This window comes from Gavialis gangeticus, unplaced genomic scaffold, assembly GCF_001723915.1.
Source record: "Gavialis gangeticus isolate Ggan-Ray unplaced genomic scaffold, GavGan_comp1, whole genome shotgun sequence".
Lineage (NCBI taxonomy): Eukaryota > Metazoa > Chordata > Crocodylia > Gavialidae > Gavialis > Gavialis gangeticus.
This window is the reverse complement of record NW_017728993.1, coordinates 40,617,552-40,629,676: the sequence shown is the minus strand read 5'-3', so window position 1 is coordinate 40,629,676 and position 12,125 is coordinate 40,617,552. Positions and strand designations below refer to the sequence as shown.

The 12,125-nt window shown below is 48.6% G+C and overlaps 1 protein-coding gene across 1 annotated transcript in view; it reads right to left on the bottom strand.

Moving 5' to 3' along the window:
* Window positions 1-5,012, bottom strand: part of KIAA1107 (KIAA1107 ortholog) — a 72,641-nt gene extending 67,629 nt beyond the window's left edge. Inside the window, exons 1-2 of the mRNA XM_019501604.1 lie at window positions 4,846-5,012; window positions 4,533-4,730 (exon numbers count right to left, since the gene is read on the bottom strand). Of these exons, the coding sequence (XP_019357149.1) occupies window positions 4,533-4,730; window positions 4,846-4,979 (332 nt within the window). The 5' untranslated portion in view covers window positions 4,980-5,012. The remainder of the gene's footprint in view (window positions 1-4,532; window positions 4,731-4,845) is intronic.
* Window positions 5,013-12,125: the final 7,113 nt, after the last annotated feature.

The window sequence follows — 12,125 nt, the reverse complement described above, 5'->3', positions numbered from 1 at the left end:
ACAGGTATAATTTTGGAACCAAGTTTTTTGTATGTCTTTTTGTCTCAGACCAATATGGCTACCAAGAACATCTCTTTTCCCCTATGCTTTCTTTGAATAAATATATAGGTAGGAAGATGTATATACTGGCAGTACTGGAGTACATAGAGTAGAGACTCATTTTTTTAATGCATTTATAAGTATGCTTAAGAGTACACAGGGAGCTACATTTTAGAATGTAGTATTAAAAAAACCCTAATATTTAGAAAAGATGTTTTTGCAACTGAATCAGTTGTTTTGCAAGACTAGCATTACAAGTCTCCCAGGAGAATCTACTGGACCCTAGGGATATACGCTTCCTTTCCAGCAAACACAAATAAACCGAAAACAAGTGATACTGATCCATGGATTGTGGGTACGTGACAGGCTTACCATTAAGAAAACACAGAAGTGAAAAAGTAATAAGTCAGCATCCAGTTAGAAATTTGAAAATTTTTATCTTGACAAACTACTTCAGTCCAAGAGTCTACTTTACCACCACTAATATACGTTATTATTGGCACTGAGCAAAAGTTAAGCAATGATATATGGTACTGAGCACTGAATTCAGTCATGTACATTTTGAAAAAAGGCAATATGCCCTGAATGGAAGTGGTTACTAAAAACACTAAATGTGAGCAGACCTCTGTTTTTAATTTTGTAGTTCCTATTGACATCTTCAGCAGGAAACTGATAGATGCAGCCTGCAGTATTTGATCAAATGCAGTGCCCCTAAACCAGGGGTGGGCAATTATTTGGGCCCCAAGGGCCAAATGTGGAGTTTTGATGACCCGTCATGGGCTGGGTCAGCACCTCCCTCCCCACTGCAATAACTCACCCAAACTCCCTATGGGGCTACAGGCAGAGAGCAGTGTTCAGGAGTGGGGGAGTGGGTGAGCTGGGATCACAGAGCTGGGTCACAGAGTGGTGACAGCTCCTTAAGGAGGAGAGGTGTGTGCGGGGGAATATGTGTATGTGTGGGGGGAGCAAGGGTCCCTGGGCGCTAGGTCTCGGGAGCCTGCTGGGGGTGAAAGGAGGGAGGGGTAGGAGGGCACACACAGCAGAGCGTGCCTGAATGGCGTGGTCCATGACTGCCCCCCATGGCACTCTGTATGGGTCCCAAGCCTCACCTGGTCATGCCAGGGCAGTCCATGCCGAGCTCTCACCGGCACCTGCAGCCCAACACAGCCGGGTGTTTTTCTGCTCCCTCCGTCTCCAGCATTGGCTCCTGCTGCTGCTGCGCTGCTCCAAGCAGCTTCCAACAGGACTGTTACCAGTGTGGCTGCTCCCGGTAAGGTGCTGCTCTGCTCCCCACACCTCTAGTGGTGGCTCCTGATCTTTCTCCTGCCGTGCTGCACCATGACACTCTGGGCAAGCAGGCAGGCATCTTCAGCCAGGTGGCTCTTCCCCAGTGCACAAGGCTCTGGCTTCAGCTTCATGGAAGGTGGCCAAGAGCTGAAGGCAGCTTGGGCAGGAACTGCTACACCACTCCTGGTGAGCAGGCGAGCTGCTTCAGCCTGGTGGCTCCTGTCTCAGTGTGTGAGGCTCTGGCTTCCACTCCCAACTGCATTCTGGTAAAAAGTGGCCAGAAGCTGAAGCCAGAGCCTTGCACCCTGTGGCAGCAGCTGCCTGGATGAAGCTGCCTGCCTAGAGCAGCATGGGGTGGTGAAGGCAAGATCAGGAGCAGGAGCCACTGTTGGAGACAGGGGAAGCAAAGCAGCACCCAGCTGGTTGCAACCACACTGGGAACACCTCTGCCAGAAGCTGTGCACACTGACTGGGGCAGGGCTTAGCCCAGGGGCGGGCAATTATTTTGGGTGGAGGGCCGCTTACTGAGTTTTGGCAAACCATTGAGGGCTGCATGACAGGCAGTTAGAGGCAGATAAATATGAATTTTCTAAATTTTTTAGGGGCCCCATGGGCCGGATACAGTGGCCTGGAGGGCCGCATCTGGCCTGCCCCTGGCTTAGCCCATGCAAAATGCCCTTAAAGCTAGATCCAAATAAGAACTGAGGTGCCTAGACCTGCATTAGTCTAAAATGTCAATTAAAAACAACAAAAACAAAACAACCCCCTCCCCCCGGCTAAACCCACATAAGAGCTGCCTACCCATGGGGGCACCTACATGCACTAGACTAGGTATATCCCTTTCTAGTATGCCACTATATTTGTTCACTACTTTGGTATATACCAAGACTCTCACCTTATTCCTGGTAGGTCCTAGAAATGAGGTACACTAGTACACCTACATCCCCTGATCAGGCCAGGAAGCAAGAGATCCAGATTCAATGCCCTCCTGAGCTTGAGGAGAGGTAGGTTTAACCCTCCTCACCCCATCCCAGGCTGTAGATTAGGCTGCATAGGATTATCCGTCACCCCTTCTGATTAAACTCTTCTCACTGCGGAGCAACAATAATACCGTTAGCAGGGCCAAAAAGCAAGCAGCAAGGAGCCTACAGCACTTGGCTGGACAAGGGGAAGATTCTGGTTCTGATCCCTGCTCTCAGAACTATGTATACATTAGAACAAGTGTTGGATAAAAGAAGCCATCCTGGGAGCAGGGTTACAATAGATTTACAGATTGTAGAGTTGGAAGGGACCACAATGGATCATCGTGTCCGACCCCCTGCCCCTGGCAGGAAAGAGGACTGAGGTCAGATGACCCCAGCCAGGTGACTATCAGGCCTCCTCTTAAAGATCTCCAGGTTAGGTGATAATACTACCTCTCTTGGAAGCCCATTCCAAATTCTGGCCACCCTTACTCTAAAATTTTTTTTCCTAATGTTTAACCTAGATCTATTCTCCACTAGTTTGCACCCATTGTTCCTAGTTATTCCCTGGGGCGCTCTAGTAAATAGTACATCACCAATTCCCTGTTGTCCTCCCTTGATAAACTTGTAGGCAGCTACAAGGTCTTCCCTCAGCCGTCTCTTGAGAGATCTGGATCTCTTCAGCCTTCACAACTTCCCCTCGTAGGGTCCTTCACAGAGGCCACTAATCATGCGAGTGGCCCTCCTCTGAACCCTCTCCAGATTCTCTGTGTCCCTCTTGAAGTGCGGTGCCCAGAACTGGACACAGTACTCCAACTGCAGCCTGACCAATGCCACATAGAAGGGGAGCATCACCTCCCTTGATCTATTGGTCATGCATCCATGGGTCTAGGACAGGGGTGGGCAATTATTTCAGGCAGAGGGCCGCTTACTGAGTTTTGGCAAACCATTGAGGGCCGCATGACAGGCAGCCAGGGGCAGATAAGTATTAATTATCTAAATTTTTTAGGGGCCCTGTGGGCTGGATAGAATGGCCTGGGAGGCCACATTTTGCCCACCCCTAGTCTAGGATCTCATTCTGAAATGCCCAATTCTCCCTATACATGGTACAGAGAGCCTAAGTACTTGCCCAGTCCATTCAGTGGGATCTAGAGCCTGGGGGTATCTAGAAATTGAGCACCTACAAGCTATGCTTAAATCCTTCACTGGCTGTTGCTCTACGACTAACAGGACATCAGTGATGACAATCTTATATTTAATTCAACAAGTCATTCACAGGCTTTAACATCACACAGAAAGAATTTCAAGATTTCCACATTTTATGCTTTTTTTTAATAGAGCTACATATCCCTTATTATTTTACTATATACTGTATACATTGATACATTCATTAATGCACCTTTGCTACATGATATTTAGTAATAAGAGATACTAGATAAAGGCACAGTAGCTGGGCTAATATGCAGTAGCAAAGGCAAATGTTTCTGTGACACAATGCACAGTAGACTAATCCAACTGTGCATTAGCACAGTTTTTGTTGTGACGTGCTAATACACAGTAGAACAGTGCACACTGTGCATTCAGGTGTCTCATGTAGACGCACCCACCGAGACCAAGCGCCAGTAAGATTATCTACGGTCAGGTTTAAGGGAGTTTTTTTTTTATCTAGACCCAGAAGCAAAACAGCCAAAATCTGAACCACTCCATGCCAGATGCACACAAATCAGGGTCATCACGGTTGTCCTAGTGCAAAGTCAACTTCCAGGACAGGTGAGCGAGTGATAAATATAGGAGACAGGAGAGAAAGCTCTTCAATAAACTCTGCCACAGTTTTAATTTGAAAACCTCACTGCTTGCCTTTCCAAAAAAGAGCATTTTGGTACCAAAATAAGCCACAGGGTATTGAGACAGAGCTCTTCTCCCAGCAGCAGCACTAAAGGATGTCATGACAGCAATTAAAGGATGGCGCCAGCTGCCACCTGCTCTCTGGGGACTACTCACCCCCACTAAGTCCCTGACGCTGGGCAGACAAGGTACTCAACAGAGACCATGAGACCGGCGTGTCGAAGGGTTTACAAGAGCCGATGACCGTCGAGGCAGGCTCGTGGGCCAGCGAGGGAGCTAGGCGCGTTCACTGCTCAGACAGCGGGGCCAGGAAACGCTGCAGGGCTGCTCCACCGCTAACCCCGCGCCCGCGAACCCCCGTCCCAGGCCCGGCCGGGGCGCGCGGGAGGCGACACTTACTGCAGAAAGGCGCGGAACTCGGCGGGCTCGAAGCGCTGCAGCGTCACGGTCTCGTGGCGGCCGAGGTGCCGCGGCGCCTTCCCCACACTGCCCAGGAAGAAAGCGGGGGCCCGGGCCAGCAGCACCGCGCGGTGCGCGCCAAACCGCGCCGACCCCACAAGGAACGTCACGTCGGCGCCGGCTTCGTCGGCCAGGAGCCTGCGGGGGGCAGCAGCGGCGGCGGCGTCACCCCGAGACCAGGGCCCACGCGCGGTTGGTCGGCCTGGCCCAGGGCGAGCGTGCACGGGCTTCCCCCGCCCCGCTCCTCTCCTACCTGCCCAAGTCCCGCCGGAGCTGCTCGGCCGCGGCCTCCTTCAGCCGCTGCCGCTCCCACGCGCTCCTCCCGCCGCCTCCTGCCGCGGCCGCTCCGGGGCCCTTCGGGACGGCGCCCTGCCCGCACCGCGCCATGCGCCAGCCCACCCCGGAGGAGCTGCTGCGGCGGCGCCGGGTCTCTCTACTGACACACGCTCCCTTAGCCGCGGCGCCTCAGAGACACGGTGCAGCAAACCCTCCCGCTGACGAAAACCGCCCGGGGACGCTCTCAAAAGAGCCAGCCCTAGCCAGACACAAACCCAGCCCTGCCCCGCCTCCGCTGGGGCAGCCCGCCAATCGCAGCGGTGCCTGCCCCACCTCCCTCTGAACAGCCCGCCAATAGCCGTGAAGCCTGCCCCGCCAGCCCCGCCCCCAGCTTGTTTACCTTCCTGGCGCGTGGCGAGGAGCCGGCGTGTGCTTGTGAGCCAGGCCGGCCATGGAGGGGTTAATTGCTGGGGAGCGGCGGCTGGTGCAGAGACGCGAGCCCGCCCTAGGCAGCGCCCCCTGCTGGATGTTGTGTGTAGGGCAGCCCGGCTGCGGCTGCGGGGGCAAGGCCCGTGCGGAGAGAGGCGCTGGTTCTCGCCCACCCTCGGGGCTGGGTTGTGCAGAGGGGGAGCTAAAGCCAGGCCTTCGGGCTTTTCTTTGCGCCAGATACCAATTTGCCTGTTTATTTTATGGGGCCCACTGCCCCCTCTTCCTGTGTAAAGCTGCAGCCCTAGGTCAGCCCAGCTGCACAGAGCCTGGCAGGTGGAAGCTCCTTGTTGTGGGGCTGTTTGGAAAGACCAGAAGAATTAGGTTCTTTTCAAACTCTTCATGCCTATGCACGCAAGGCCCTGCATATGCCTTGTCTGTGCTTTATAGGGAGAGACCTGATGCACAAGGCAGTTGAAGCCTCACACACCAACTGCAGATGCTTCCTCAGCCTGATAAAGGGTTTTTAAACCTGAAAGCTTGCTAAGAAAAACATTTCCAACTATTTAGTCTGTCTAGTAAAAGATACCAGATTTACCCAAAGAACGTTATCTGCCTCTGTTCAGCAACATGCTCAAACGGATGCTTAACATTACAGGCAAGCTTTCATTTTAATTGAAGATCTCCTTAGTCACAGGCTGATGCCTTGATCACAAGTTTGTCCTTTGTTTTTTAGGTCTCCACATGGCAACCCATTTAAACAGGTGTTTAAGCCTATTGCTGTTCAGCACAACACATGGGAAACTTTAGGTGCGTGCCGAAGTCCCATGGGTAGATGATGAAGTCAAGGATTTAACCGCTATCATGTTGTGTGCTTTGTAGAATAGAGGTGGACTCAATGTGAGCCTTTGTCTTTGTTTCGTGTATAGAGTTCTGCAGTAATAGAAGGATGCTATTTGGACTGTGTCACCGTGGATCTTTATTTTAAATGAGGGGTGTCAAAGATACAGTCCATGCTACTTGTGGAAGTTAGCCTGAGGCGTAAGCACGTCTTGTCTCATATGGAACTATGAAAATCCTTAGGGTGGCCTTGCATCTGGGGTCCAGGGAACAGAAGTCCAGTACTGAGAGTACTTCTGAATATTATTTTAAACAAAATGTACCTACTGTATCTTTTAACCATCAATAGAAATGTGCCTCAGTATGAAAAATTCACATCAAACTCAAGTATTATTTATTTGGGGAGCAAAGAAAGAGCCAATTTATTTGATCCTTTGGAGAGAATGGATCTGAAAATGTTGAAGGAAGGGATGGACAAGAACAAGCCCTTTTTGTACTTGTTTTGATCTTGTCAGTGAGCTACAGTACTACATCATCTCGACATGAGATAGATGTAAAAGAACAAGTACATGAGAAGAGAGAGGCCACCGGAGAATCCAGCAAATATGGATATAATATCATTACTATAGTTCAAAACAGCACCTGGGCTTCTTCCTGCTCACCACTAATACAAAATGGATGGCATAAACAGCCTTTCTTTAGCTTTTTTTTTCTGTTGCAATAAAACGTACAGTACACTTTTTTTGTTGCAGTGAAACGTACAGTACGCTTAGTGATAAATTTAATTAATTAAAGAAACTAGCTCTTAACCCAAAAGACTAGGATATGCCTTGGGAACATTTACAATACATTGTACATTCAGTGTCAGGCAAATGCAGAGCAGATGAGTTTAGCATTGACCTTGTCCTCTCAATTCATAATGGCCATTGATTAGAAGGCCAATTTTCCCTAAAACATTTTCAATATAAAGTTTCTTAGAAGACAAACTATTTTCTATATTGAAAAGAGGTTTCAGATGCCCAATGAACACAATTTTACGATCTTAAAAAACTAGAACTAGAGTTGTTTTATTTTTTGATTCTTTAGAATCCCATGACTCATTTAAGTAATAGGTTGTCATTTCTATTTGAATATGATTGCTCAGAAGCTGAAGTATATGTGGTAGCTGGGAGAGTTCAAGTTGAAAAGAGTATTAATGTGTACCCATTTTAAATCAACTTATAACATTAAGTATTACCCTTTAAATTCCTCTTCAGTGTAGTTTTATTTTTTCCTTATGTTACAAGTAAGTAAGGTCTTAAAGTTCCTGTTTATGGGTCTAGGAAACTGGCAGCTATCTTTATTCGTTCACTTGTCTGCCGCACCTTTGATGGGAGAATATATGGATATATCAGTAAACAAACAGAAGATAATTGCAGGTCATACAGACAGATTTATATGTTGTTCCTCAATATGCCTTACAGAAATTACCCAGTGTAGTCATACGTGGAGTCATAATCAACAGGGTCTATAATTCACAGTCCTTATGACTGGTGAGCTGCTAATAGCAGATCTCGCCTTACTATTTCTTCTTTATTTTCTATTCTCTAGATTCTAATTTGTAGTTCACAATATCCATGTCCACCCATCTCCTAGAGCTTTCTCACCTATTACTTGCTCAGGTAAGTTACTTCCATATCTCTGGGTGCACACTGTTTATTCTAACAAGTTGCTGCCACAGTCCTGTGCCTCCGCGTGGGCTGCCTCAATCTTCTCGGTTGCTCTCTCTCACACTCTGTCCCCTTCCAGGGGTAAAGTCTTGTGCACGGCGCTCTTTCAGTGCTTCCTCCTTGCTTCTCTTCCAGTCAACAATTAAAGTTTTCTTTCAGGTGTGTGAATCTCCTACCATGAGATGTCGCTTGATGATGTCACCAGTGTCTCCGACTCATGGTAAGTTTTACTCATATTATCTCTTGCAACAGGGTTGTTTGTCTCCTTGTTATATACCTCCCCCGCTCCATTTCCCCATGGTTTAGGAATATCTCTGTTACTATCTAATTTCTGGATAAAACAACTCTTTGTTGTTTGTGCAAAAATCGCACTTTTTGGTCAATGTTATCTTCTCTTCCTGCAGCAAACAGGACTGGAAATCAGCAGTTATATTTCTCCTCCCGGGGTGATGCTCTACGGAGAAATGGAAGGGTTGTAATGCCAATGACCATCACATTATATGTGCATTATTGGTCTTCACTGATTGGGGCCATCTTAATGGAGCATGTTCTGTAATTAATATAAACTTTGTTCCTAAAAGATAATATCTAAAAAATTCAATTCCCCAACAAATATCCAGGCATTTGCATTCTATTGTGGAATATCTGGTTTCAGCTCCTGAAAGTTTCTTACTTGTGTATGCTATTGGTTGTTCCTCTCCTCAGATTTTTTGGAATAACACCACCCCTAAAGCAATTCCTGAGGCAGCTGTTTGTAATAAAAACGTTTATTGGAAATTAGGGGTGTACAGCATAGGTTTTTGGCAGAGATCCTTCTTATCCCTATTTAAGGCCTCTATAGCTCGCTCAGACTACCACAACTGGCTTGATCTCCCTCTTGTCATATTAATGGGGCCACTAACTCCCAGGATAAATCGTCAATAATAATTCAAAAATCCTAGAAAGGACCAGATTCTTAGGTAACCTATAATCCCGAATAGCTGGAACTTTATCCACCATGGGTTGGATACAGCCCTGGCCTACTTGGAACCCGAAATACTGGCACATTTTTTAGGGTTAGCTGTTAGCCCAGCAGTGCTTAACTCTTGTAATGTAGCTCTTAAATGTTGTTGATGTTGTGGCCAGTCCTCTGAAAAAATAATAATATCATCAATGTATGTCACGGCATAATTTTGGTGTGGGGTTAAGATCTAATCCACCAATCCCAGAAATGAAGCAGCTGCTCCATGCAACCTGAAAGGCATCCTCTTAAACTGAAATTAAGTCCCAGGGTGTGCCAAAAGCTGTTTTCTCACTATCCTGTGCAGCCATAGGGATCTGCCAATACCCCTTTGCTAAATCAAGTTTCGAAATATACTTAGCTTGATCTATCCTCTTCACCATATCATCAATTTGTGGCATCGGAAAGGTATCAAAGGTAGCTGCTTCATTTGCCTTTCTATAATTTACACCAGTGGTTACCAACCAGTGGATCTCGATCCACCGGTAGATCTTGGAGCCTCTTGTGGTAAATCTCGGAGCCTCTTGGAGTTGATCCGAGGCTGGGGTGGGCGGCTGAGTGCCCGTGTGCATGTACACATGCACCCCAGCCCAGTAGGTCAGTCCATGGGGGAGGGAAGTGGCGGGAGCTAGATCGAGGCCACCACAGTGAGGGACAGTGCTGCAGAGGCAGGAGCAGGGGTAGGTTGAGTGGGCCCTGGCCGGGTGGGACTTACCTGCTGGGGATGCACGCCCCCAAATAATTTTTTCTCCCTCTGCCTCGATCTGCCTCTCCTTCCCTCCCCACAGACTTACAGGAGAGGAGGGTAGGAGGGTGGCAGCAGCAGCAGTGCACGGTAGATCTTGGGTTGCTTTTAAATGCCAAAGGTAATCTCCCACTTAAAAAGGCTGGAGACCACTGATCTATTCCAGTTCTCATCGAGCCATCTCCAGCGGCTACGGGATTCCTCTGTAATGCCTAGTTGTTTCATTTGGTCAATCTCGTGTTTTACAGAGTGCCAGAGGTTCCGGGGTAAATGTGTCCAGTGATTTCTCACTATACAACCAGAGCGTATTTTTACGTGGTGCTCCACTCCCTTAGCTTCCCCTGGTCTCTTGCTGAAAACATTTCGAAATTCTTGTACAAGTTGCTCAAGTTCCTTATGTTGGCTAACTGACAGTTTCTTTCCCACCTTGGGTCCTCCTTTCCCTGGTTCTGACAAAAAGGGTCCCCTGATTGCATCTAGATCTTGCAACTCGACCCCTCTTTGCATAAGTCATCCCTCCTCCTAGTATCATTTCTTCAACAAATTATCATGGTATATTTGCTGTCTCCTAACTAGTTCAGTCTGCTGAACCTCGTAGTTCACTGGACCTACTCTGCATGCGACTTGAAAAGGCCCTTGCCAGCGAGACAGCAACTTATGATTATTATCTGGTAGCATTACTGACACCCAATCCCCTTCACTAAATTCTCTATCCTTTGTATGCTTATCAGACTTTCACTTCTGTTGCATCTGATTTGTACGTAGATTTTCTTGAGTCAAGTTTTTCACCTGTTCTAATCCTTCTTGAAATTCTTGTACTGGACACAGTTGTCATCCCTCTACAGGATTTTTCTGTAGCCAGCCTTTGCAAATTATGTCTAATAGTCCCTGAGGTTTGTGTCCATAAACCGGTTCAAATGGTGTACAGCCTGTAGAGGCTGTACCCTGATAGAAAGCAACAATGGCGGGATCATGGATTCCATTTCCTGGGATCACCTTGGATGCAAGCAGGAATCATCCCTTTCAGCATTCAATTGAATCACTCTACCAACCCATCCATTTGAGGATGGTAAACCAAAAGTCCTTAGTTGTTTGATCTTAAGTATACTACAAATCCCTTTCAGGACATTAGACATGAAGTTTCTCCCTTGATCCGTAAGGTTCTCCTGCGGTATACCCATCCTCAACTCCCATTTTATGAGTTCTTCTGTTATTTTTGGCGCTGTAACGGACTTCAGTGGCATGGCTTTGGGAAACCTAGTAGCGTAGTCTATTATCACTAACATGAACTGATAGCCGACATTACTCTTAGGTAACGGTCCTGCTATGTCCAACGCTATACAATCAAACGGTCTATCCATTAACAGTAGTGGCACCAAGGGTACACATGGGCCAGCTGCCTGAAACTCTCTGGCATTCAGGGCAGTCTCAGCAATACCTCTCTACCTGTTTGTACAATCTGGGCCAGAGCACCCTTTGCTTGAGATGCGCTTCCGTTTTATCCCTTCCCAAATGTCTTCCCATTGGGAGAGTATGTGATACTGTGCGGGGGTGAATGAACCAGTAGGTGATGAGACACAGTGGGTCGGGCCACCCGCAGGAACAGATCCTTCTCTGCCCCTGAGGGCGGGGCAACAACTTACCTGTTTCAGGTGTACGACGAAGGAGGCTGGGTTAAAAGAGACGTTAGAGCAAAGGAGCGGGGCGGCGGAACCGGAAGTGCCGATTCAAAGGACGGACACTGGCGAGAGCTCGGGAGGGCGGATGCGTGCAGCCCAGCGCACCACCCGAACGTTTTGGGGCAAGGGTAAGACCCTGAAGGGGAGTGGGACGCAGTGCGGTGACCCCGAGCGCTGCAGGACGGATCAGGCCGGCCAGGGGTGTCTGGCTCCGGCAGAACCAAAGTGGAGGAAGGCCCCTGAGGGAAAAGGGGCAGACGGACGGTGGAGGCACGGCGATCATGGTGCGGGACCGGGCAGTCCCGGAGGGGAGGGCTGAAGCCTTCCTATTAGGGGAAGGAAAACCCCAGAGGGGAGGAGTGGAACCCCGCTCTGGGCGAGAACAGAGGTCCCCGAAGCAGCAACTCTGGGCAGGAGCTGTGTTTGCGTTATTCTTTGCTATTTTTGGGATTGAGGTTTGAACCCACACAAAAAAGAAGACTGGACTATAGAACTGGCTCGCAAGTGACGACCAATGATCCCGGAGGCATGGGCGAGGGTGTAGGGGTGGAGGAGCCCTCAACAGTGCCGGGTCCGGCAGAAAAGTGGTTCCCATCTTCAAAAAGGGGAGGAAAGAGGACCCGGGGAACTACAGGCCAGTCAGCCTTACCTCAATCCTCGATCCTGGGCAAGCTGTTCAAGAAAATTATTCTGGCACGCATCCAGGAGGGGCCAGCAGGGAACGGCATGCTCAGGGGCAACCAGCACGGGTTCATCAGCGGCAGGTCCTGTCAGACCAACCTGGTGGCCTTTTACGACCAGGTCACTAAATCATTGGATGCAGGGGTGGCAGTGGATATAGTTTTCCTAGACTTCAGG